General features: G+C 47.7%; 1 protein-coding gene across 1 annotated transcript in view; it reads left to right on the top strand.

The window, feature by feature from the left end:
• Positions 1-247: 247 nt before the first annotated feature.
• The window catches only part of RFX4 (regulatory factor X4), a 162,700-nt gene continuing 138,260 nt past the window's right edge, over positions 248-24,687 (top strand). The window contains exon 1 of the mRNA XM_061204694.1: positions 248-290. Coding sequence (XP_061060677.1) covers positions 248-290 — 43 coding nt within the window. The remainder of the gene's footprint in view (positions 291-24,687) is intronic.

Genomic DNA, 24,687 nt, shown 5'->3' with positions numbered 1-24,687 from the left:
TCGCTCTTTCTCTCTCCCCCTTCTCCGAGCTCTCTCCCTTCTCTCTCTCTCTCCTCTTTTCTTCTTTCTCTGTTCTCCTTTCTCTTTCTGCCTTTTCCTTTTCTTCTTTATCCTTCCGTCCTTGCACTCTCTGCGTCTCTTTCTCCTTCTCCCCTCCTTCCTCCCTTCCTCCCTGGGCAGCTCTAGCACAGGGGACCCCCAAACATCAGGACTTTTGGGGGGCGCCTGTGCTGTCCATGGGAAGAGCATGCATTGTGGGTTACTGGAGGAACCCGACATGGATTCCACAGGTTAGTCCTGGTGGGGGTTGGGGGGAGACATTGGGAGGGAAAGAAGAGGTAGAAGGGGAACTTCAGCAAGAGTCGCAAAAAGTTCAGAAGGGTCAACTTGACAGCGGAACCCCAGGAAATAACGGAGCCTGCAGAAGTTTTCAATCCCATGCGATGTGCGATGTCTGTAAGCGGATGCGTGGAAGTGTGCGCGTGTGTAAGCGTGTGACTGTGTGTGTAAATGTGTGTGTGCGCGCGCGCGCTGAGGAGCGCGCTTTTGCTAGCCCCGGACACAAAGTTATGTAAAGATTCGCTGGCTCGCGGCGAGCTCGAGGTGCCACTTGCAGAAACTTTGCGAGCCGACCGCCCCCTCCCGGGCCCGGCTCCTCCCCCGGTTTGGGGGCCCCGGAATAGCGGTGCGCTCTGGAGCTGGTGGCTAGGGCCAGGAAGCCGAGCGGAACGCCCCAGAGGCGGGGGAGGGCGACGGCTCCGCACAGCGCCTGGGAGGTGGGGACAGAGGCTCCGACTGGTGGAGATGCGCAGCTGGAGAGAGTGGCGGCGGCGAACCCGGTGGTCCTGGGGAATCCGCGCCCGGTCTGGAGGAGGGAGCCCCGGGCCGCCCGAGGCGGGGTGTAGCCTCCTTGCCCGGAAGGGGCACCCGACGATGCGCTCTGCTTGGGGATTGTAATTCTGCTGAAGGGAGGACAAGACGCCGAGCGGCTGGCGAGAGGCCTGGCGTCTGGGTCTGCAAACTGCTCGGCACTTTGGGGTCTGTTGGCTGTGGGCATCAGGTTTTGGGGTTGCGGCCGTCCGTAACAACAGAGAAAGGAAGCCAAGGAATCTCTTACAACGAAAAAGCCCAGCGTCTCGGTTCTTTCTCCAGTAGAGTCTTCGCCACCTCCCAGTTCCAGCGCCTTTGAAGAGCCGCCAAACTTCTAGATCAGAGTTATTCTCCCTATGCCCCTTCCAGGTGAAAGAAATTCTCTGGAAGTTCACCTCCTCCCCCAGCCGCAGTCTTCCAACCAGTGCAGTCCTATCCCGGCTTGGTTGCAGCCTTGGAGTTTCTTGGGGAGAGGCAGAAACGGGGCAGTGAGAGCAGCCTGGGCCGAGGCAGCAGCTTGACGCGATGCTTGAGGGGATGCCTAGGAGCATCCGCTGCTGGACTTTGCAGCGCGGAGCAACAAGTGCCTTCCAGCCTCTGCCATCCCCTAACACACGCGCGACTCCTCCCTGAGCAAATAAACACCACACGATTGTTTCCCCATCTCCACTCCGAAGCAGGCTGGAAATGGTTGTGGGGTGGGAGTAGGGGTCATCCGGGCATTGTCCCAGATGGTCTTTCTTCCGTCCTTGCAGAAAGATTTCCAGCCTCTCCTGGCTTCTGCTGGGGCCCTGGTGGACAAGACGCCCACCCCCTCTGGCCAGGGGTATCTTTGATTTTCTAGGGTAATTGTCTGTCTCTGATCTCAAGAGCTAAGTCCCTCTCCATTGCGCTCCCCCGAGTGGGTGTGGGTCCCCTGGGAGTGGGGAAAGGCTGAGCCCCGCAGAACTCCTTACTATGTGCAATGACAAACGAAGGTAAGGAGAGGCATCGCCTGCCGCCCGCCCGGCTGCGAGTGCGCGGCCAGCCTTGCTGGATCCTCTCCACTGGCGGTAAAGAGGGCGCCCGGAGAGGGAAAGAGACCCTCCCTGCATACTGCTATGCCAAGTGTTACTGTCACTACGCAACTCCTGAGCACCCCAACTTCAGAGGTTAACATCCTTGAACAAAATTAAACCCATGTCTGCATGGTTTGCGACCAAGTATTTGCAAGGGGTCCACGTAGGGACTTGGGGTCTCCACGCCCCACACCAGCCATGGCCCAGCTGGGGGTTTTAGCCACCCCTTCCACACGACTGGAGCTTCTCGGTGCGTTCTGGGGAGAGCTGCGGGGTTGTGGAAACGTTCTGTTTTCTGTCCTCTAGCTAGTGGTCGTGGAGACACCTGGTCATTACTTACAGCAGACACCCCCAACAGGTTCTGAAATCTTTTCTCCCATCCACTCCCCTCCGCTTTTCGAAAATCTGAGACATCCCTAGATCGCCATCCTGAACTCAAAAAGTTCTGGGAAACGGCAGCGTGAAGAAATGACACGAGGCGCACCAGGTGACATTTTCACTCGGGCTTGCAAAACCGACGACAAGGGAAGTGCGGCTCGGCGCGGTCCAGTCCAGGACCTTCCCTCACCTCGCTTCCAGAGAACTTAATCCAATTAGCTTTTCTTTGGAGTTTCCCTTGTTATGTAAAGGTCCTTTCTCCCCGGCTTGCTGAGACCTGCGCTCCTTGGAGCAGTTCGATTCTGCTCCTTTTACGGCAGATTGCGCGCACATCTTACGGCAGAACCACGAATATTATCGTTATTATTATTTCATTCCGAAAGGGCTGGAACAATCGATTCGCAGCAAGTGCTGGGGCGATGTCCGGAGCGTCCGGGGTCGGAGAGGCCGGCGGGCCAGGCCTCCGTTCCCTCCTCTTAAAAGGAAAATCCCCGCAACGTGCCTCGGGCCCGGGAGGACAGTTTTGCAGGGGCCGGAGCTCTAGTGGTCCGCCTGGGGGCCCCTTCAGCGTGACCTGCGGAAACGCGCCCCTTTGTTCCGCGCACCGAGGCGGTAATATATGCCTCGAGTTTTCCCAAAATACTCAACAAGTGTGAGGGCTGAGACAATGCCCCGTCGGAGGAGGCCGGGGAGCCGGCGCGCGCCTCTGGGCCCTGGGCTAGCCCGCCGCCGAGTGCCACAAAGCAGAGCTCCTCTCCCAGGAGGCCCGCAGCGCGGCCGGGCTCGGGGAGGCGGCGGAGGCCGCAGGCGCACGCGTGGGGCGGTCGACGCGCCCTCCGCCCGGTGCGCGGTTTGCAGCTGCGTCGCTGCCGGCTCGCGCCTCAGCCCCGCGCCGCGCAAACTCTGCGCCGAGTCCCGTGTGGCCCGCCCTCCCCACGAGGGCCGCCGCCGGCGCCTAAGTGTTCGTGGCCTGTGGCTCCAATCTCGGCTGCCCTTCCCAGTCGAGCGTTGCTCAGTTACTCAAGGTACCTGGAAATTCGAGAACGAGGGGCGGGGTGGGGGGAAAGTAGGTAGAGTTTTAGGCCACGGAGAACTTGTGCAAAGTGGGCCGGGGCCAGGTTGGTCGCCTACGCAACAGAAGGGTTGTTTCTTGTTAAACGGGATGGCGCCTTACAGAGGGGCACTGACGAACCCGACCTGGAAACTTCTGCCTCTACCCGCTTTCCGCCGCGACCTCCAAAACCCAGAGCGGCCAAAGCACCCCTACAGACGTATGTGAGCTCCCTGGGCCACAACGGCGGGAAGGCACTCTGGTGTACAGGCCCCCGGCTCAGCACAAGGCCCGACCTGGCTCCGAGGGCCCGCAGGTGGGGACATTTCAGTGGCTTTGGCGTGGGGCCGGCGGGGCAGAGAGCGCCCGGGTGGGAAGAGGCCCCGGGCCTAGGAAAGCAGCCGTCTTCTCCAGCCCCGGGACCCGGACTGCGAGCTCGGGGAACAAGGGGTCGGGGCTCTGAACTTTGCCCCCGCGCCCAAATCAGACTGTCTCGCCCTCCCCGGCCGTGTGTGTGTGTGTGTGTGTGTGTGTGTGTGTGTGTGGCCGGTAAAGGGGGCATGCTCGCCCCACCCTCGCCACCTGCCAAGTGCCGACGTCTGGGTTTGGCATCAGGGTCAAGTAAGAGCCGCGTGGTCCCCAGGTCCCCTGTCCGGGTGGCTGCAGCACTAGCCAGCGCGGACGCGGGTGCAGGCCGGGCACGGGGAGCCCCGCACGCGACTTGGTGCGGCGGCCCGGGACAACGCTCTTTCCCACCCGGCCTGTAGGTCCTGGAGACCCGGAAAAGTTTGCAGGGGCCGCCCGGCGGCTAGGCCCTGGGATTTCCATAGCTGCGCCCGCCCCCCTCCCCAGCGCGTCGCCATGGAGACTGCTGGAAGTTGGTGGTGGAAAACAGACCCAGCGCAAAGCAAAATATTATGAGTGCAGTCGGGGTGACTTCAGGGGGGGCAGGGGACCGGAGGGCATGAGCAGGAGCCAGAGGCAGAGGCCGACAACAAAAGGCCGAGTACGAGGAGGAGAGAGGAGTTTGCACGGGGCCTCCCCGCCGCTGTGTGAGAGCTGGACCATCCTGCTTCCCAGAGGCGCCGAGGTCTCTAATTTCTCTCCAGCAGCTACACCTTTTCTCAGCCCGCCTGCGCGCCCTCTCTCCCACCCCTCCTCCTCCGGGTTCTCGTCCAGCCTCCCTCCCCATCCCGAAGTTAGGCGCCAGCTGGGCAGTGCGCCCGCCCCCCCCACGAGCCACAGGCTCACCAACGTGAAAGGTTCTGGCTTTTCTTCCCCACGACCCGTGGGTCGCCCCAGATGAATTTCTCATCGCCCCCCCACCCCAAACTGGATCTGAAAGGGTAAGGGGTTAGGATAAGGCGGGAAAGAGAAGAGAAGGAGGTGCCTTCTCCTTTGGAGGGGTGGGGAGGGTACTGAAGAGAAGATCCTCCGGATTTTTTCCTCCTTTGTACAGTGAGGAAAGCTCGGGGTTATCATTCTGACTCAGCCACTTGCAATGATACTTTAGGTAAATCTTCTAGCCTTTACAAGATTAATTTTAATTGCCTGTAAAATGAAGGGTAAGACAGCTCACAGACTGGGATTCTCTGACAAGTTAGACGTATCCCTCTTTATTATAGAACCCAGGTTACCGCTATCTGAACTATGATCCACTGCACAATTAGTGACTCTCTCCCCAAACTAATAATATACTAAAATATTTTTACAAGTCATTTAGGATTTTAAGAGTCAAGAACCTTGAATAACCCCCTTTTAAGGACCTGCAATTGCCTTTCTCAGTTACACCTGAGGTGCGTCCCTTAAGGCGTTAGATTTTATGGGGCTGTACCTGGCGTCAACACTGAAATGCCTCTGGGTGATGAAGCCAGCATCACAGACCCCCCACAGATGCTGAATAAGAAGCCACACTGGCCCATGTGGTGAGATGTTGCTATCAAGAGTACACCAGACTTCACCCTCCGTTGCTCAAGCTTTTAGGAAGAGGTGAGGCTCTTCTCACACCTGGCCACCCCTCCTGGTGATATGTTCAGCAGAGGAGTCCTTCCATTCTCCCCAGACTCTGTCGCCTCATCTGTAAATGAACGGATTGGATGTAAAGATTGCCACGGTCTGTCTGAAAGTTTATGACTAATTTACATGCCCGTGTTTGTGATATCTGCCTGGTACTAGGTTTATAAAGTAGTTCATCACACATTGATCCTCACAAGCGCTCCACGAGAGAGGTATTATTGTGACCTGCATCAGGCACAGGGTTTCTCTTCTATTTCCAACACTGCAAAATCGTGATTCTAAGTCAAGTTGATGTGTGTGTTTGCCTTGGTGTCTGTGCAAAAAAAAAAAAAAGGCTGAAAAGGTATGGAATGGTGACATCACAAGTTGGACGCCAGTCAGTCAGGTCTCCACTTGCATAGGCCGCTGAGAGCCTGCCCTGCCTGCTGTACAGGTTACTAGGGACACTCTTCAGCTGCCCCTCCAGGGATGCACGGCCCTGCAGGATGGAAAAGGCGGTGGTGGGGGAGAATCTCTGACGTTGCTTCTCCCCACACCCCGCTCTATTTGAGATGTCTTTGCAATTTTATCAAGGTTAGGGGAGAGAATAACTCAAAGACAGATAATTTGGAGGTGTCAGGTAAAAGTTAAAAATATTACTTTGGGTGAATTTATCGGAGGTTTTATTCAGTCTCGCTCACTGAGCACCTGTTGGGTGGCAGAGCCTGGGGATGAATAAGGCCACAGTCCCTACTGTCAACGACTTTAAAACGTTTTGATGAGGGAAGGCATGGACATACTGAGAGTGGTGAGCGCTACAAGGGACAGAAAAATAGTGTCCCCTTGGGGCCTGGAGGAAAGGTTGCTCTCTCTTGTTGAGCACCCACCATATGGCAGTCCCGTTAACAGGCACTTTTCCACACATTAGCCATTTAAGCCTGACAGCAGTTCTGCGTTGTCCCTTTTTAGGATGAAAGAGGGTCTGGAACTTGCACAGGGTCACAACTTGTACGTGGCAGAGCTAGATCGGAGGCCAGGCTGGGAGAGCCCGTTCCCTCGCCCCACCCTGCCTGCTTCAGCCGGACACTGGTAGAACGCTAGCCTGGCAGGGCTTGGTGATGACGCTGGCTGCCAGGTGGATTTGAGTCCCACTTGGTGAGAAGGGAAATGCATGGATGAGAGTGGAGGAGCAAGGAATGTTGTGTCTTTGAGCTCCAGAGAAAACGTCTCTGAAGTTGTCATATGATTCTGGATTTGAAGAGGATTTTAAATGATGGCAGTGGTAGGAGGCAGTGCATCATAAGGGTTGAGTAGAGTTATAGACTTTGGGGAAATTTTAGCTTGTTTCATCTATCCATTCATTCAAGAATTCTATGTGTCTTCTACATGCCCTGCATTCTGCTAAATGCTGAGCTTTAAAATGCCGTCTCTGCTCCTCTGGAGCATAAATTCTAGACAGACAAACAGATAAACACAAAAATAGATAATCTCAGCTAGTGATACGTACTATGAAGAGAAAACACTATCTAGATTAATGAAGATAGAGTGTGGTGATGGGGAGGTTGCTACCTTTCACAGGGTGCCTTTCTGCCACATGAAGCTGTGTGTCTTTGGTCTGGAAGCTAGATATTGCTGAGCTTCAATTTTCTTACAGAATTGAGAGAACTGTCTGATAGGGCTGTTGTGAGTCTGCAATGCGAAAGTGATAATAACATATTCAATACTTACTATATGTTTTCACTTTGCTAAGCATTTTAATTTAAATGCATTATCTAGGTAACGCTCACAAAACGCTATGAAGAAGGAACTGTTATCATTCGCAGTTTAAAGGAGGAAACCAACAGGCTCAAAACTGAAAAGTTTCTGAGCTCTAGAAGTTGGGCTGTGAGACATACCTTGACTGCATGGGAAGCAAGATCGATCTTAATTGCGTGTGCCAAACTTTCCTGAGACAGAATGCAAGTAATAAACCTAGGTTTTTGTTTTCATTTTTAAAGCTAATGTTTGTCAAGTGCCTTTCACATGCTGGACATGTACTAAGCACTTTAAATTCATTATTAGTTGTATTTTAAAATATATGTTAGGGGTACTATTATTATCCATTCCATTCTATGCAATGGGAAATGGAGGCAGATAAAGGATATCCTTGAAGGGGGTAAGTACCCTAACCTGCAGTGATCCGCACTCTTAGTCACAAGGCTATACTGTCTTTCTCTTCTTTTTTGTTTTAGCGAGGGAGAGGGTTGTGTTGGAAAGGATGTCCAATGAAAGTGTATATTATTTTAGCAAAAGCATGCTATTTTCTTCCTGTTAGAAAGTGTTAGGATAGTCTTTTATACTGTGAAGACAAAATTGTAAATTATCGTTGGCAAAAATAGGGACATAAAGGGACACATCTTTACTACAGATATGAAATGCACTGTAGTCTTCTTGGGGATTCATTTGAAGTTTAGTTACCATTCGCTTTGTGTCTGTGAATGTCTAGGCTTCATTCACGCTCACATACAGACATACCTCAGCCAGAATAAACTAATGAGGCAGAAGCCATTAAGTACTGTGATTATATATGAGCCTTTTGGTAATTGAACAAACCATATATTAGAGCTAGAAGTCATTCACAGATACGTGTTCCCCTGTGACTTCAGGTAGATGTGGGTGTGCTTTAATGAAAAGAACATGGGCTTTGCTATCAGATAGACCAAGATTTAAATCCCTGCTTGGTCACTTGCTAGCTGTGTGACCCGGGGCAAATGACCTAAGTTCTCAAGCCTCAACTTCCTTCTTTGTGAAAAAATCCACTCTTTACCTTCTAGGGTTCTTAAGAGGATATACTGGGGAGGGGGAGGTTGTTGGGTGAAATAAGTGAAGGAGATTAAGAAGTACAAGCTCCGGTTATAAAACAAATAAGTCACAGGGATGTACTGTAACAGCATAAGGAATATAGTCAATAATGCTGTAATAATTTTGTGTGGTGACAGATGGTTACTGGACTTGTGGTGATTGTGTGGTAATGTATTTGTCGGATCACTATGTTGTACACTTGAAACTAACATAATATTGTATGTCGACTATACTTCAATAAGAACAAAAAGAGGATATAATGAGATTGTGCACTTTAAGTTAAGCCTGGCTCCTAGAAATTGCTCAGTAAATGGCAGACCTTACTATGATTGAAAATTACTATCTGGCCTTCCTGTGCCAAATCCTAGGTGTCTAGTTGGGAAAAGGGGATAAGAATGCTGAAAAAAATTTAGATTGTTTCAGCATATCTAGATGTTTTCTGTACCACGTAGACATAGTCTCAATTCTCACGTCAAGATAAATCATTCTCTTCTAAAAGGTTTTAGGCTGAGGGATTCATGTCATTTTCATTTCTCTACCTTTCCCATGAACAAGGCATTTTATGTGCTTCTGTTTGCCATGGTTTCACCCTTGCATTTTCCAGTTTGTTAAAGGAAGTGGAAAATGTGTCTTTGTAGAGGCAACACCTGTTGACTGGGATTTGAATCCTGCAAGAGAGTTCCATGGAGCTCTCAGAGGAGAGGTATGGTGCACACCTCTGATGAAGGCCCCTGCACAACCCCTGACGCCCTCCCAGTTAGAACGTGATGGCCCACGTTCTTCATCCACTGCCCTCCCCCCGCTGCCCAATACTTGTAGGCATCACTGTTTTATTAAAGACTGAACCATTTTACACTTGACTTTCAAGAAGGGGAAACCAGTTTCAAGGGAGTCTTTCTCTGAAACTCGCCTTAGCAGGAAACTCGTTTAGTTCTTTGGCCTTTCTTGCATATTTTTCTAACGTGAGGAGAAAATGTCCATTTGTTCAGTTTCTGTCTTTATAACTTCATTTTATCTACATTGTGGTTTTTGGGCTTTTGAAATATTAACAGCTTTCTTTAAGAGAGAGAGAAAGATCATAAAAAGCAGAAAAGAAAGAATGAAATTCAGCCCTTCTGTTTTCAGTTGAATACGATCTGAATTTAGGCAACCAGGGCTGGATTACCTGTGCCAGTAGCTTACGTTGTTTCTGTGGTCAGATCTGATCCTCAGAGCAGAATTTCTTTAAAATAGGTATATAGTTTCCACTCTTGTGGTTGGTTAATCCTCAATAAAATGTAAAAGCATAATCTGCCTCTGAGCAATCAATAATTATTAGTAGACAGGTGAACCTGGACGTGTTGGGTTTATACTGTTGTGATTGTTTTGCTTTAATTCAAGGGGATAATAAAGCCTTTGAAAAGGCTTCAACCCAGTGAAAGTTAGTTAGGGCTTAGTGCCCTGTGTCTTTTCTGACTACCCAATTGTGCTAAAGGTCAGCATTGTTTAGACGCAGCCTAAGTGAGATTGATGAATATAGCAGATTTTTATTTAATTGGAAGGGAGAATTACTACTTCATAAGCATTGATCTCCTGAATCCATCATGTTGGAGAAAATGCAGTATCGGTGAACACGAGTGAACTACTCCTGAACTAGATTTTGAACTGTCATTTGAATAATCTAAAGAGTGATTAGTGATTGCTAATTATACCGCCAGCAACCAATTTTTGAGGCACGAACGCATTTCGTGGAGAAGCTTATGTTAACACATTTGTCTTGAATCTTGTGATGGCTCTGAAGTCATTTCAAGCTAATATTAGACTTCTGAAGAAGGAGGCGTTTCTTTGAATGTTACAATTACAGAATTTATAATTTTTTAAAAAAGCAGGGGTGATATTTGAGTTCCACATCATCTTTTTCTGAATGATGAGTCTAAATTTGGGGGTGTTGATACATGTGATGTATTTATAGTTTGTGAACTGGTTCTCAGAGCTCATGGGTAAGTGAAATTCTTATTGAAGTTGTTGGGGTTTTGTAAGGTTCCGGAATTGGGCCCGTGGCGTAAACGCAGATCTGTTTATGGTGGAATTGATTGATCACCTTAAATATTTTGCCGTGTTTTCTTTCTGGTGTTCAGTTCCACTGCTGATAACAAATGTAGAGTGGGGGCAGGGGGAGAATTTGGCTGCCTCTATAAGTTCTTTGTTCTACCAAAAAGAAAATCAAGTAATTTTGTATCATTCTTACACGGCTACAAAAAAAGCTAAAATTTCTGTTTCTAGGAGTTTTTTTTTTTTTCTTTTACTTGATGGCTCCTTTTACAAAAACAAAATAGTTTCTCCACAAAGCATTATTAGACATCATAAAAAAATAAATAACTTTGGCTGAGAAAGCCCTGGGAGTTTACAAGGAAGGAAGATCCCAGAGGGCTTCAGGCCCTCAGTTAAAATGTGAAAACTTTTAAGCATTGGAAAGAAGATTTCTAAAGCGTTGAGCTGTTGTTGTGAGAGGGCCTTTGGTCTCCATGAACTTTTATTTTCAACTCAGTGGGCAGAGTTTTTGAGGTTGCTGTGGTTTGGGTAGGGGACCTTTTCAGAAATGCCAGCCTTTTAGAAAAAAAAACACAGCTTTTCTTCTAATCAAGGCTCCGTTTTAAAGTTTGAAAACTTTGCTGTGATTAGAAGAATGAATTATTTGTCTGCTTCGTTGGGGTTTCCTCTGGGTGCCCAGGCTGCAGGGCATTCTCCGCCTGAGCTACCTTGCAGGGCACTGCTGAGGAGGCACTGGGAGCGGGGAGAGCTGCCTGCCTGGACTTGGTCTCACCCGCAACAGGCGTGAGCCTCACTCAGGCTGGTTGAGCCCCGAGCGTAGCAGGGAAAGCATGCAGGGCAGAGAGGTCCAGAGGGGTCCAGAGAGATCCAAGAGATGAGGAACCTAAAAAAAGGATTCCCTGTGGGTCTGTGTTCTGTTCAGAGTTTTTTTTAGTATTGAGACATACGTAAAAAAGAAGAAGAAAGGAAAAAAACACCAAAGCCGTATGATTGTACATAGTACCTGGAGACTACATATTGATACATAGATTGTTTTTCAGAAGGAAAGAATGAAGGAAAAGGGAATGAAGAGAGAAAGAAAGGAAAGAAGGAAGGAAGGAGACAAGGGAGGAAGGAAGGGACAGAGGGAGGATGGGAGAGAAGGAGGGAACTACACAAATTATTTTGGTAATTGACGGCAGGCTGCCTTAATGAATTATTTTCAAAATTATTAGTTGCTTTTTTTTAATCAAGTGACTCCCTTTTTGAAATCGGGTAGCAGATTAATAACATTTATAATCTTTTCCAGTCACTGTGCTAAATGCTTATGCATGTTAACTCATTTAATTTTCATACCCAACCGACGGCATTATTTTCCCCGTCTTACAGAAGAGGAAACCGAGGTGCAGAGAGCCTAGGTAACATGTCCAGGCCAAATGGCTAGTGTCAAACGAGGATTTGAGCACAGATTATTCTGATTTCAAAGCCAGGCTGCCTCCTTGCCTCCTAAGACCTGAAGTTAGAAGGAGGACCTCGGAGATGTCCATCCTAGCTCACCTGCTCTACTATATAACGAAGTTCAGGAGGTCAGGTCACCCCTAATCCTGGGGGAGATGGCCGCTCATGCTGCAGTTCTCTGGAGCACACTGTCACGGGTGTCAGTGGGCTTCTGGCTGACATGGGCACCTGGATGTGACTTTGGCAGCAGACTGCTGACTGAGGACACCCACGGGGGCTCCTTCCTGCGGGGGCACCTTCATGTCAGGTGTTCCTTTCATCTCTAAGTGTTCTCAGAGCTTCTGAGTTCAACCTGGCACCACCACTGGGGAGGTATCCCCCGCCTGCCAGTTACTCTGGCAAATTTGACATCTTATATCATCAAAGGCTTCCTACCTATTTACTTACAGACATGATTTTCCTTACAATAGGTTAAGCATAAAAACCTTGGGTGTTAAAATAACAGCCCCTTCCATTGCGTAGCATGTCACAGTTTGCAATCACTGTTACAATCATTTTTCAAAATATTTATTTATTCATTTTTTCATTCATTATTTATTTATTTACTTTTGGCTGCGTTGGGTCTTCATTGCTGTGCACGGGCTTTCTCTAGTTGCAGCGTGCAGGGGCTACTCTTTGTTGCGGTGCGCAGGCTTCTCATTGTGGTGGCTTCTCTTGTTACGGAGCACGGGCTCTAGGTGCACGGGCTTCAGTAGTTGTGGCATGCGGGCTCAGTAGTTGTGGCATACGGGCTTAGTTGCTCCACGGCATGTGGGATCTTCCCAGACCAGGGCTCGAACCCGTGTCCCCTGCATTGGCAGGTGGATTCTTAACCACTGCGCCACCAGGAAAGTCCACTGATACAATCATTAATAGCAGGGAGTTTGCAATCACTGATACAATCATTAACTGCTCTGGCTTTAGAATCCCATAGACTTAGTGAGAACCGGCTTTGCCATGGGCTAGATGTATGAATTCAGCAAGTCACGTGACCTCTCTGAGCCTCAGTTTGCTTGTTAGTAAAGTGGGATCATGCAGAGTACCTACCTTAGAGGGTATTGTGAGGATTAAATGAACTAATGCATATAAAGGGGTCCACACAGGGCCTTGGCATGTTGTAAAAGCTCAATAAACAGAAGGTGCTTCGAGCACTTGCTTCTCCTTATGTCCGCCTAGTAGCTTCCAAGACCTGCCTTCTCCCCATTCTCCTTTCCGCCCCTTCCCCCAGGACTGCATAGGAGAAGAAAAGATTTTATACAACACTTCCACTGTGTTCAGTCTTTTCAGTACATAACCTCATAAACCTGTGATCTGGGCAGGATCATTCCCATCTTATACTTAGTGAAACTACCACTCTGTGGGATTCAGTCACTGTACGTGCATTGGTTCGTACAGCGAGAGTATCCGAACTGAGGTTGTTATGGCACCAAAGCTGGTCCTGCTTTCTTAAACCAGGCCATCGCCATACCAATTAAAAACATGCAGTTGTAATGAAGGTGCTGGTGGTTTCCCTTCCACATAGAGCTCTGACTGTCTTGACTTTGCCTCACGGTGCTCTTATCCACGTGAGCCTAAAGTGCACATACTTCCAATCCTTGTTTTCAGTGTTTACTTGATGCTTCTTCCTTTGTTTCTCAAGATTTCCACCTGTGTCATCATTCTCTGTGCTTAGCACAGAGTGTCTCGCACAAGTCAGTGCTTGATGAGTATTTACTTAAGATATAAATCAATTCCTCCTTCATATTCTGAGGAATGCTGCATCTCTTTGCCTGCTTTCTAGGAAGCCTGGCTCAAGGCTCCATGCAAGCAAGTACTTGATAGATTAACTGCAGATGAACTGACACTCTTGAGCCCCTGTGAGCCAGGCATGGTGCTGGTGCTTCATTCATTTCTTTCTTTCCCTCCCTCCTCTCAGCCCTTCCTCTTCTCTCCTCATTGATCTGCTCTTCTGTGCCAAGCACCATCCTAAGTGTGGGGAATAAGGTACAGTCAGCTCTTGAGGAGCTTATATTATTTCTCCTAATCCTCATAATAACCTCATGGGGTAAGTATTTTTAATATAGGAGGAAAATTGAGGTCCATGAGGTTAAGTAATTTGCCCAGGGTTGCAGAATTTACTTGGTCCCTTGTAAGGGGAGGATTAGAATTAGTGTCCTGCCGGCTCCCAAGGCCATGCACCAAGAGATCCAAGAATCAAACAGAAAGAATGATAACAGGAAGGAACTAAAGAGTAATTCCTGGGAGGTGGGCATGATATAAAAATTATAATAGCTAAGACTTATATAGTGCTTACCATGTAGACATTCTCTGTGCCTTATTCACTTAATTCTCATACAAACCCCATGAGGTGCTATTATTACCACTCCCATTTTGCAGATTAAAAAATATTGAGGCTCAAGGAGGTTGAGTTGCTCACCCAAGGTCATACTTCAAGGAAGTCAGACTTGAACCTGGCAGTTGAGCTCCACGGTCTGTGTCCTTAACTACTACATTGTTATTCAAACAAACCAAAAAAGTGCCTTAGTCATAAACAGGTGCCTGGGACTCACAGTGGTTCCATATATTTAGAACGTGCTCTGTGCCAGGCACTGTGCTCTAAGTGCTTTCCATGCATTTGTTCACTGCAGTCTCACACCACTAAGATGAGGTAGGCACATTATTATTACTCACATTTTAAACAAGGGGACACTGAGGTTTAGAGAATTTGCCTAAAGTCATTTCACTAGTAAGTACTAAGACTGTAATTCAGACCATTCGTCTGTAGCTAGTTACGAAGCCCACATGCTTACTTTTCCTTCTCCTAGGTGATTCTCAGGAAATGATCCAAATGAAAGAAAACATTACCTGCACCAAGTTGTCCATTAAAACATTGTAAAAAATAGGAACATTAGCTCAGTGGAACACTGGGCATGTATTAAACAATGACGAACGTAGCAGCAGAGGGGAAATCTGCATGATAGAATGTTGAGAGGAAAAGGACTAGAAATTGTACATTTCCTGAGATTACAGTTCACATGTGCACAGGTGCGCACGAGGCTGGGAGCAATGCAGAAAAAGGACAAGTAGTTCACACGTTAGAGGGGTGGGATTGTGGGTCAGTATGTTTCTCTTTTCAACATTAAAAAGTATAGGGCTTCCCTGGTGGCACAGAGGTTGAGAATCTGCCTGCCAATGCAGGGGACACGGGTTCGAGCCCTGGTCTGGGAAGATCCCACATGCCGCGGAGCAACTAGGCCCGTGAGCCACAACTACTGAGCCTGCGCGTCTGGAGCCTGTGCTCCGCAACAAGAGAGCCCGCGATAGTGAGAGGCCCGCGCACCGCGATGAAGAGTGGCCCCCGCTTGCCGCAACTAGAGAAAGCCCTCACACAGAAACAAAGACCCAACACAGCCAAAAATAAATAAATTAACTAATTAATTAAAAAAAAAAGTATAATTTCTTCGATAGATTAACACAGGAAAGAAAAAAGCGCTTTGCTTAAGAGAAGGATATTTTGTTGATTTATCTCAAAAGTTCAGGCTAGTTTGAAGTTTCTTTGGGTCCGGCAACCAGGAGTGCCTGACTCCTGAGTTTTCGGAGGGGAAATCCACATCCTCTAATACAGGCGGTGAGAAGAAATGCAGAAGAGGTAAACAAACAAACAAAAACCTAGGAAAGGCAGTGATGTCAAGAATCAATACCAGATGATGTGCACAGCGAGTAGCCTTGGCTCCAGTAATCTTTTTCAGATTTTCTGTTTTAATAATATTGTAATAATAGCAATAGAAACAAAGAAGAAGTCTGCCAACATTGGGTAAGGGTAGGTATGCCCCCCCCCGAGAAGTGGAGGGGAAATGAAATTTTTACAACCTGGTTATGCAATTATGTACATTAACTCTGGTGTTCCCAGAGATATTTTCAGAGCAGAGATCTGCTTTTACATTGAATTTATCTTCGACAGGAGATGGCACTGAACACCTTAGCTTTAATTTTCTCTAGTCTCTGGAGACTGTTGGTGAGTTCATGATCTGTGAAATATCAGCATTGGTGTACCTTCAGGGTTCCTTCGCTAATTCTTGTATATTGCAAACAATGACACCTTAATTAATCTCTTTGCCCACTTTAGAGTTTTCTATATTGAGTTTTCCTGAAGTAAGAAGGAGCAGTAACATTACTGAGCACATATTGTGTGTTTGGTATTATTTTAGACACAGCTTAGTGCTCACAATGAGACTTTAAGGCATGTGTAATTATGCATATTACAGTATAAGTTAATGGTTAGGTTAGAGTCAGATTCAAACCCTGGCTCAGCTGCTTACTGGCTGTGTGATCTTGGGCAAGTCATTGCTCTGATGATGATGTTGACGAGGATGATGGTACTTCATTGAGAGGCCACATTCCAGGATGTGTCATTAGTGGACTCACTTGCGTCATGCAGTGATTGAGACCCCAGCTGATGAAGAAGAGACATGGGGACACTGGTCACGTGGATCGGCCAGAGGAGTGGATACAGTTAGCTAGAAGGAGGGCAGGGTTCTTATCTTTTCTCTTCTCACTCATCTGTTCTGGTTCAAGCATCGAAGACTTAGACTCTTGCAGTGGCCTCCTACTAGGGGGACATTAAGTCCCGGTTTGCCTGGTACAATCCTGGTTTACACATATGGTCCTGGCAAAATTATTACTAACACTGCTTTTCAGTCTCAGAAATGTCCGGGTTTAGGTGATAAATGATATGGTCTCTTGCTACCCTTTCCCTCTCCACTAAAATTGTGTTTAGCAGCCCCCGATGGAGCTGCCCACAGAACTGATTTGTTTATGCCACACTCTACTCAAAAACTTTTAGAGGTTCTCAACCATCTACTGAATAGAATCCAGACTCCTTAACCCAGCCCTGAGTACAGAGGCAGGGCTTTTATGTGCACATGCCCCTTAGCATGTTACAGAGTGCTAGTTATACAGGATAGTCTTAGTAAACACATGTTGAATTAACACCTGAATGAATGTGTCCATTCGCTCAGGCTGCCTGTCAATTTCTTGAGTGTGTCATTCTTCTGCCAGCTTCAGGGACTTTGCATATGCCGTTCCTTCTGCCAGGAATACTCCTCCCTCTTTTCCCTGGGGTGGTAACACATGTCTTCTTACTCTTTAGCTGTCAGTTTAATGCTGCCTCCTCTGAGAAGCTTCCTTGACTCTCACAGATTAGGTCAGACCTTTCTTTTTTTTCCTCTACCCTGGCTTTCTTGGTAATTATGTCTATTTGTTTGATTATTGAATAGCTGACTTCTGCACTAAACTCTGACCTTCCATGAAGACAGAAACTGTCTTGTTCCCTGCTATGTCCCTGCTGTATAGCTCAGTGCCTGCAACATGCTATCGCATAAATAGTTGATAAACGGACAGTGGGATGAATGAATGTAAGTCCCCTCACAGCCTGCCCTTTCTGAGCCAGTGCAGTTCATGTCACCTGGTTAAAGCCTTCCAATAGCGTCTTGGCACACTTGGAATAGATGTGAAGTTCTTACTCTGGCCAGCAAACTTCGGGCCCTTCCTAACTTTCTGACCTCAGTTCGCACTGCCCTCCCCCTTCTTTCCTCTCCTCCACCATACTGGTTTCCTGGCTCTTCCTCACACCCTCCAAGCCCACTCCCACCTTGGGCCTTTGCAGTTGCCTCAATATCACCTCCTCCGAGAGGCCCTCAGCGTCCCTGCCACCTAAAACAGCACCCCCATCTCTCTCTATCCCGTTCCAGGGCTTCGTTTCTTCAGAACACTCATCATGCTCTAAGTCATCTTGCGTGTTTGTTTTGTCTGTCTCCACCGCAGAATATAAGCTCCCTGAGAGCAGGGACCTTGCCTGCCATGCTCATCACTAGATCCTCAGAGCCTGGCAAACAGTCAGCACTAAATCACTGTTTGGTGGGCAAGGGAAGGAATAAAAGCAGCGGCAACGTGGGGCTGCCCCTTGGAGGCAGGGCAGGGACCCCTTCCTGGAACCCAGCAGCCCCTGGGGCGGGGCCTGTGGTGTCGCCATGGCAACCCACTGACCTGAGGTACCTCCTGGGCCCGCCTCCTGGGCCCACTTTCCACAGCATCCTGTGTGTCACCACCATGGGGAGTCCCGGGGAGAGAGGAAAAGCAGCATCCTGGTGCATGGGGGGACGGGAGCAGGCCCCGGTGGCATGGTTCTCCTGATAACGACCAGGGCCTGGGGGAGGGGACACTGGGGTGTGCTCTGGCACCTCCAGAGGGATCTGGGGCCCTGTCCTCCCTTGGTAGCTGCGAGCGTGGCATGTCAGCTCTTTCATGTAGCATTTCTAAAGCTGCAGGTTCCTAAAATAGGCCTCAGCACAGCACCCCAAAAGACTGTTGATATAAAGAGAATGAATAACGCCTTCTATTAAAACCCAGTGACACTTTATAAGTCAGGCGGTGTTTTCTTCAGGTATTGCATAAGTCAAAACTCCCTGTTCTCATCCAGTTCCTCAGAAACAAAGCTCATCGTGTTACTCCCCCACTGCTTAAAAATCATGGCTGGCTCCCAGCTGCCTGCAGGCTTCTTGGCCTGGTGGGTGAGGCCTTTGCAATCTGCTCCTAATGGAATCTCCCACTTGTCTCCCACCACTCTTTGGGTCACGGGTCAGTGGGCTCTTCACCTTTCTCAGAACCCATTTTGTGCCTTTGTCTGCGACGGTGGCCCTCTTCCCCGGAATGCCCTTCTTTCCTCCTTGGTCTGGCCGATGCCGACTCCTTTAAGGACCAGCTGAAATGCCTTCCCCCCACCCTCTGTGAAGCAGCCAGGCCGAGCTGGAAGCACCTTATTGTAATCTAGATGTACTCCTGGTTACCTGCTGGCTTAGCAAAGCAGGGTGCCGTGGTGACAGCAAACAGCTTTGGGGTCAGACAGACCTGTGGTGGTGACATCACCTAGCTTCTCTGAGACTTTCCTCTTCACAGATCGGAGTTGTTCAGGTCTCTGTTTCAGAGCTGCTGGAGGTGAGCAGAGATGAAGCAGAGTGACCGGCATGGAGAGGACGCTCAATAAATGCTAAATGTCACCATTGCCGTCTGTCCCCATCATGGCTGTGAGCACCTGCTGGATAGAGACCATGCTTTCCTCATCTTCCCACAAAGCCAAGCATGCTAAGTGCCTCACCCGTATCATTTCAGTTAATCTTTGGAGACACCTGGAAGGCAGGGCTTTAGGAAGGTTCCAGAACCATGTCAGTGTCACATAGCTAGTGCGTAGCAGGACTGCGATTTGAAATCCAGTTGTTCTGACCCCAGGCCCCACATTCTTCCTGGCCTGCCTCTGTCTTCTCTTTCATCTTGTACTGTCTGCCCCATGGCCACTCCACATCAGCCCCCGGGCCTTCTTCCAGTTCCTTAAATAGGTCACACGTGACCCCACCTCAGAGCCTTTGCCTCTGTGGTCCCCGCTGTCAGGACTTTCGAAGGCCCTTTTTGCTCCCTCACCGCACTCGGTCTCTGCTCAAATGCTGTTTCTTCCCAGAGGCCTTCCTGGGGAGGATCCCCCGTCCAGCATTCCCTGTTCCTTCATTCTGCTTCGCTTCATCACAGCCATCCCCGCCAGCTCTGTGCCTGGCACTGCTCCAGAGTAAGGGGAGCAGCACTAAGTGCTGAACAAGATCCTCAAGGTTGTTAGAACTTACAGTTTTAAGAGTGGGGGAAATCAATAATAAAAAAAGAATACATAAGCAACCAAGATACTTTCAGGTCCTGAGACCCTGGTCCGTCAGAGATATCCTGCTGTACTATATTGGCTTCCTGTTAAATAGCTTTTGTCCATCTCTTCTGTTAGAACTTTACACTGAAGACACTTGGTAACTATATATTTGCAAAATGAATGGATAGATGGATGAGAGAGAACAACTAGCCTGTGCCCAGTAGGATGCAGCAGGAAGAATAAGCATAGGCTTTGGAGACTGAAGATCTGGGTTTGAATTCTGACTTTAACACCTTTGAACTGTGTGACCTTGGCCACACCACTGCCAACAAGCCACTGCCATGTTCAGTCTCCTTATCTGTAAAGTGTTGTAAATTTCTGTCTCATGAGGTAGACTGTCAAGCTCAGATCAGGTTCTCCGTGTCAGTGTGCTCTGTAAACTTCAAGGATTACCTGCCTTTTGACAACTAACTCAGTTGGCTCCTCCTGCCAGGCCAATATATGTTCATGAAGCACTGCTCTGAGTCTTGGACTGCCTTGGACGTGCCATGCCTCCGATACAGCTACTTCCCGGTTGTTTTTGCTGCTGGAAAGGGAACCAAGTCTCCTAGGAAACCCAACAACCATTTATGGCTCATTCTATGAACTTGAGAAAGTCACTTCAAATTGGGGTTTCCAAATCTCCGATATGAAGTGGGGAGGAGTGAAGATTTGCCTCTAAGGAAAGTGGGTTAAACTCCTTATCAGATGAAAATCTATAAGGCATTATCTGCATCCTCCTTCCTGCCCATGATCCCAGATGAGTCAGGTGAGGGATGCCTCGCAGCTCAGGAGCCTATGCTCACAGCCGTCAATAAATCCTGTTGGGCACTTAGAGCAAGCTTGGTCCTTACTAAAAGGTCAGATGGTTTTTATTTTATTTTTTTTAATCAGTCATCAATTTTATACACATCAGTGTATACATGTCAATCCCAATCGCCCAATTCAGCACACCACCATCCCCACCCCGCTGCCACTTTCCCCCCTTGGTGTCCATACGTTTGTTCTCTACATCTGTGTCTCAACTTCTGCCCTGCAAACCGGTTCATCTGTACCATTTTTCTAGGTTCCACATACATGCGTTAATATACGATATTTGTTTTTCTCTTTCTGACTTACTTCACTCCGTATGACAGTCTCTAGATCCATCCACGTCTCAACGAATGACTCAATTTCGTTCCTTTTTATGGCTGAGTAATATTCCATTGTATATATGTACCACATCTTCTTTATCCATTCATCTGTCGATGGGCATTTAGGTTGCTTCCATGACCTGGCTATTGTAAATAGTGCTGCAATGAACATTGCGGTGCATGTGTCTTTTTGAATTATGGTTTACTCTGGGTATATGCCCAGCAGTGGGATTGCTGGATCATATGGTAATTCTATTTTTAGTTTTTTAAGGAACCTCCATATTGTTCTCCATAGTGGCTGTATCAATTTACATTCCCACCAACAGTGCGAGAGGGTTCCCTTTCCTCCACACCCTCTCCAGCATTTGTTGTTTGTAGATTTTCTGATGATGCCCATTCTAGCTGGTGTGAGGTGATACCTCATTGTAGTTTTGATTTGCATTTCTCTAATAATTAGTGATGTTGAGCATCTTTTCATGTGCTTGTTGGCCATCGGTCAGATGGTTTTTATGGATCAAGAATGAGGCAGTTGGGAGCAGGAAGTTATCCAAGTGTGAACTGAGCTCTCCTTCTCCCATGTCCCAGAGCACAGCGCCAATACTGCCACACTGATCACAGTATTAGAACTTTTGCTTCAAGCCTCAGTTTTCATATCAGTAAATAGAGATATTAAGACATACCACATCATATTGTTCTGAGGTTTAATTCAGACCACACGTGTGAAAACTTGCGTAGTTTCTGGCACACAGTAGGAACTTACTGTTGTTTTCTGAAGAAAGTAATACATTCAACAACGTGTATTTACTGCACAATATCTGTGGGGCCAGGCACAGTGCCAGCCACTGGGGACAGGTGAATAAAGATGACAGGGTGGCTGCACTCATGAGCTGACAGAGTAGCACCTTCCTTGCTTTCTTGATGGCAACTAGAGGGCAGAAACCAGTCTTGCTCATGTTTGTATCAGACTCACTTTACTACGGCTCCTTGTATCTAGACAGTACAAAATAAATTTTTGTTGAATTTTCCTTTCTTTGTTTGGAAAATTGCCTTTGATATGTTGTCCTTTTTCATGCCTTATGTGGTAAAACAGAAAATGATTAGGAAATTCTGTAGATATGTGGATGTACCTCCTTACATGCTGTGCATTCTTTGATATCATGCGTGTCAATAAAGTAACATCCATTGAGGCCAGACTATAGGAAAAACTTCATACCAGGCACTATTGGAGAGTCAAAAGAAATAGAATAAAATGGACAGCATTCTTAAGATGTTTATGTTTTGAAATGAAGAGCCTGTTATGTATAACAAAGGCTTGCAAAGAAATATGTAAGTGAATTTAGCAAAAATTGTAATATGTAAATTGAGTTTTAGCAAAAGTTGTAATGCAAGGCAGACTGTGATCAGTGCTGCAATATTGGCACCGTGTTTTGGAAACCATATGGGACACAGGATAAGGAGAGCTCAGGGTACACTTGGAGAGAGCGTTGTGGTTATGACCTGAGATTGAATGCTTGTCCTAACCCTACCTCTTACTAGCTGGGTGACTTTGGACAAGTCACCTAATCTTTCTGAGCCTTAGTTTTCTCATCTCTAAAATGTGCATATTAATAGAACCTACCTTATAGAGCTGTTATGAGGATTAAGTATGATGGTGTATGGAATGCATTTGCATAATGCTTATAAGGGCTCAGTATATGGTGGCCTTTATTAAGTCACTTAATGTACAAATGAGTAAGATAGTTGAACACAGTGCTTTATTAAAAATTCAATATACCTGTCATTCTGGTTGAGTAATTCTTGATCTTTGCAAGACAAAAATCCATTATTAGTAGTTTTAAAGTATATAAAGTTTACTTCAGGTGACCTAAATAGAGGCCTTCCAGTCCTGTGGAGCAACCTAACTTATGGGACACGAGTTTCAGATGCCACTGTTGAGGGTCCCCCTAGGGAAGAAGACAAACGTCAAAGGGCTCCAAGGCCCATGGCCTGTATAGATATTTCAGAGTGTTGCATCCATGCAGTCTGGAATGCAAGACCTTTGAATGCACTGGAAACCCCCATGTCCAGAGCAACAGATGTGATGGTTCTGCTGTATTTGGCACTGCTCAGACCCCATCTGAACTCTCAGAGCTCATCCTGAGTGCGACGTGTTCAAACAGACATAGAAGACAGCCAGAAATAGATGAACAGGATGGCAAAGAAGTGGGAACAATTTCTCCCAAGAAAGAGCTGAAACAAGTGGAGTACTTTGACTAGAAAAATGGAGACAGGGACTTCCCTGGCAGTCCAGTGGTTGGGACTTCGCCTTCCGATGCAGGGGGTGTGGGTTCGATCCCTGGTCGGGGAGCTAGGATCCCACATGCCTCGGGGCCAAGGGACCAAAACATAAACCAGAAACAGTGTTGTGACAAATTCAGTAAAGACTTTAAAAATGGTCCACATCAAGGGCTTCCCTGGTGGCGCAGTGGTTAAGAATCCGCCTGCCAATGCAGGGGACATGGGTTCGAGCCCTGGTCCGGGAAGATCCCACATGCCGCAGAGCAGCTAAGCCCGTGCGCCACAACTACTGAGCCTGCGCTCTAGAGCCCGTGAGCCACAACTACTGAGCCCGTGTGCCACAACTACTGAAGCCTGCGTACCTAGAGCCCGTGCTCCGCCACAAGAGAAGCCACCGCAACGAGAAGCCCGCGCACGGCAACGAAGAGTAGCCCCCGCTCGCCGCAGCTAGAGAAAGCCCGCGCGCAGCAACGAAGACCCAACGCAGCCAAAAATAAATAAATTAAAAATAAATAAATAAATAAAAAGGAAAAAGAAAGAAAAATGAAGACATGGTGGCTTCTCCCTATATCTGCCGTCTGCAGCAGAGACCAAACTTACTCTGTGTTGCTCATGGGAGCAGAGCTGGGTAGCAGAGTGGCTACAGGCATAAGCCATGAGTCAGAGAGCCCTAAGTGGGGGCAGTGGGTGGGGGAAGGGAGTACTTGGTGAGATTTCTTCTCTCTACCCTCTTTCCCTTCTGTAACCTTGCTTTCATCTCTCTCCAGTGTTGAGGCTGGGCAGTGTGGGGAGAGGTACAGCCATCAGCAAAATTCTTTGACTTGAACTCTCGTGGGTGGGTGTTGCCTCTCTTGGCCCACTTGGTGCTCAGAGCCACCGCCTCTCTAGGATGTTGCCATGAGTTCTTCAGAGAGTGTGCCCCACCAATCGCTGGGAATTCTCACCTGCAACAGTAGGCCCTTCCAGGACTCCAGCGATAACAGGCCTGATCCTGGCACAGGCAGATGGGTGAGAGCGAGAGTGTTGCCTTAGTTCCCTGTTTCTGATGAAAGAGGGTGGTGGTGTATGTGTGAATGTTGTGTGCCTACATGCACGTGAGAGTGCGAAGGTGTGCATACCTAGCTGGGAAGACCAGGGACTGGCCCAGAACAATAGAAATTGCTTTTGGTGGTGTGCTTTGGTGGAGGAAGGGGCCGCAGATTTCAGGGGACGCCATCCAACATCAGCCATAGCTGTTGCCAGGGAAAATGTGCCAGGACTTGAAAGGGTTAGAAGATCTGAGTAGAGACATTCTAGAGAGTTCTGAAAAGAATTCCAGAGATTTGCATCCAGATGTGGTTTTGCATAAGATGTGATGAGAAACACCCATCCTGTGCCATCACAGCTTTGAAAACATTACAGGCCATTTGTTTCTATGTTGTGCATTTGGAATCTGGAAGGGGGTAGCGTTTTAATGTTTTGAATCTCTCTGCAGCTCAGTGTTTCCTTAGAAATACCAGATTTCCATATACTCTTTAACAAGCTGGCTCCTGTTCCTCCCCTGATATTTCTCTCCTACTTATTTACAATTTTGGAAGCAGCTTTTAAAAGAGCAGTTTGTTGGGACATAAAATACAAACCAAAACCCTAACATTTCTCCCTGCTGTTGACGTTTGCTTTCCCCTCACTACACAGCTTACTCGCCAGCGTTAGCATGGCTTCCTTTTACAATATGTTACTAAGAGCCAAGGAAAAGTAATGATCTTTTCCTTGGCTCTTTGAATTACGAGGCGTCACATTGCTCGATTAAGCTTCAGTTGCTCTCTAGGGAAACTGGAGATGAAAATCCTTACTTCAGAGAATTGTCCAAATTCAATGAGATAACATATGTAAAGG

Source organism: Eubalaena glacialis, chromosome 11 (genome assembly GCF_028564815.1).
Source record: "Eubalaena glacialis isolate mEubGla1 chromosome 11, mEubGla1.1.hap2.+ XY, whole genome shotgun sequence".
Taxonomy (NCBI): domain Eukaryota; kingdom Metazoa; phylum Chordata; class Mammalia; order Artiodactyla; family Balaenidae; genus Eubalaena; species Eubalaena glacialis.
Note: the sequence above shows the minus strand (reverse complement) of the source record. Positions and strands in the feature narration are given on the sequence as shown.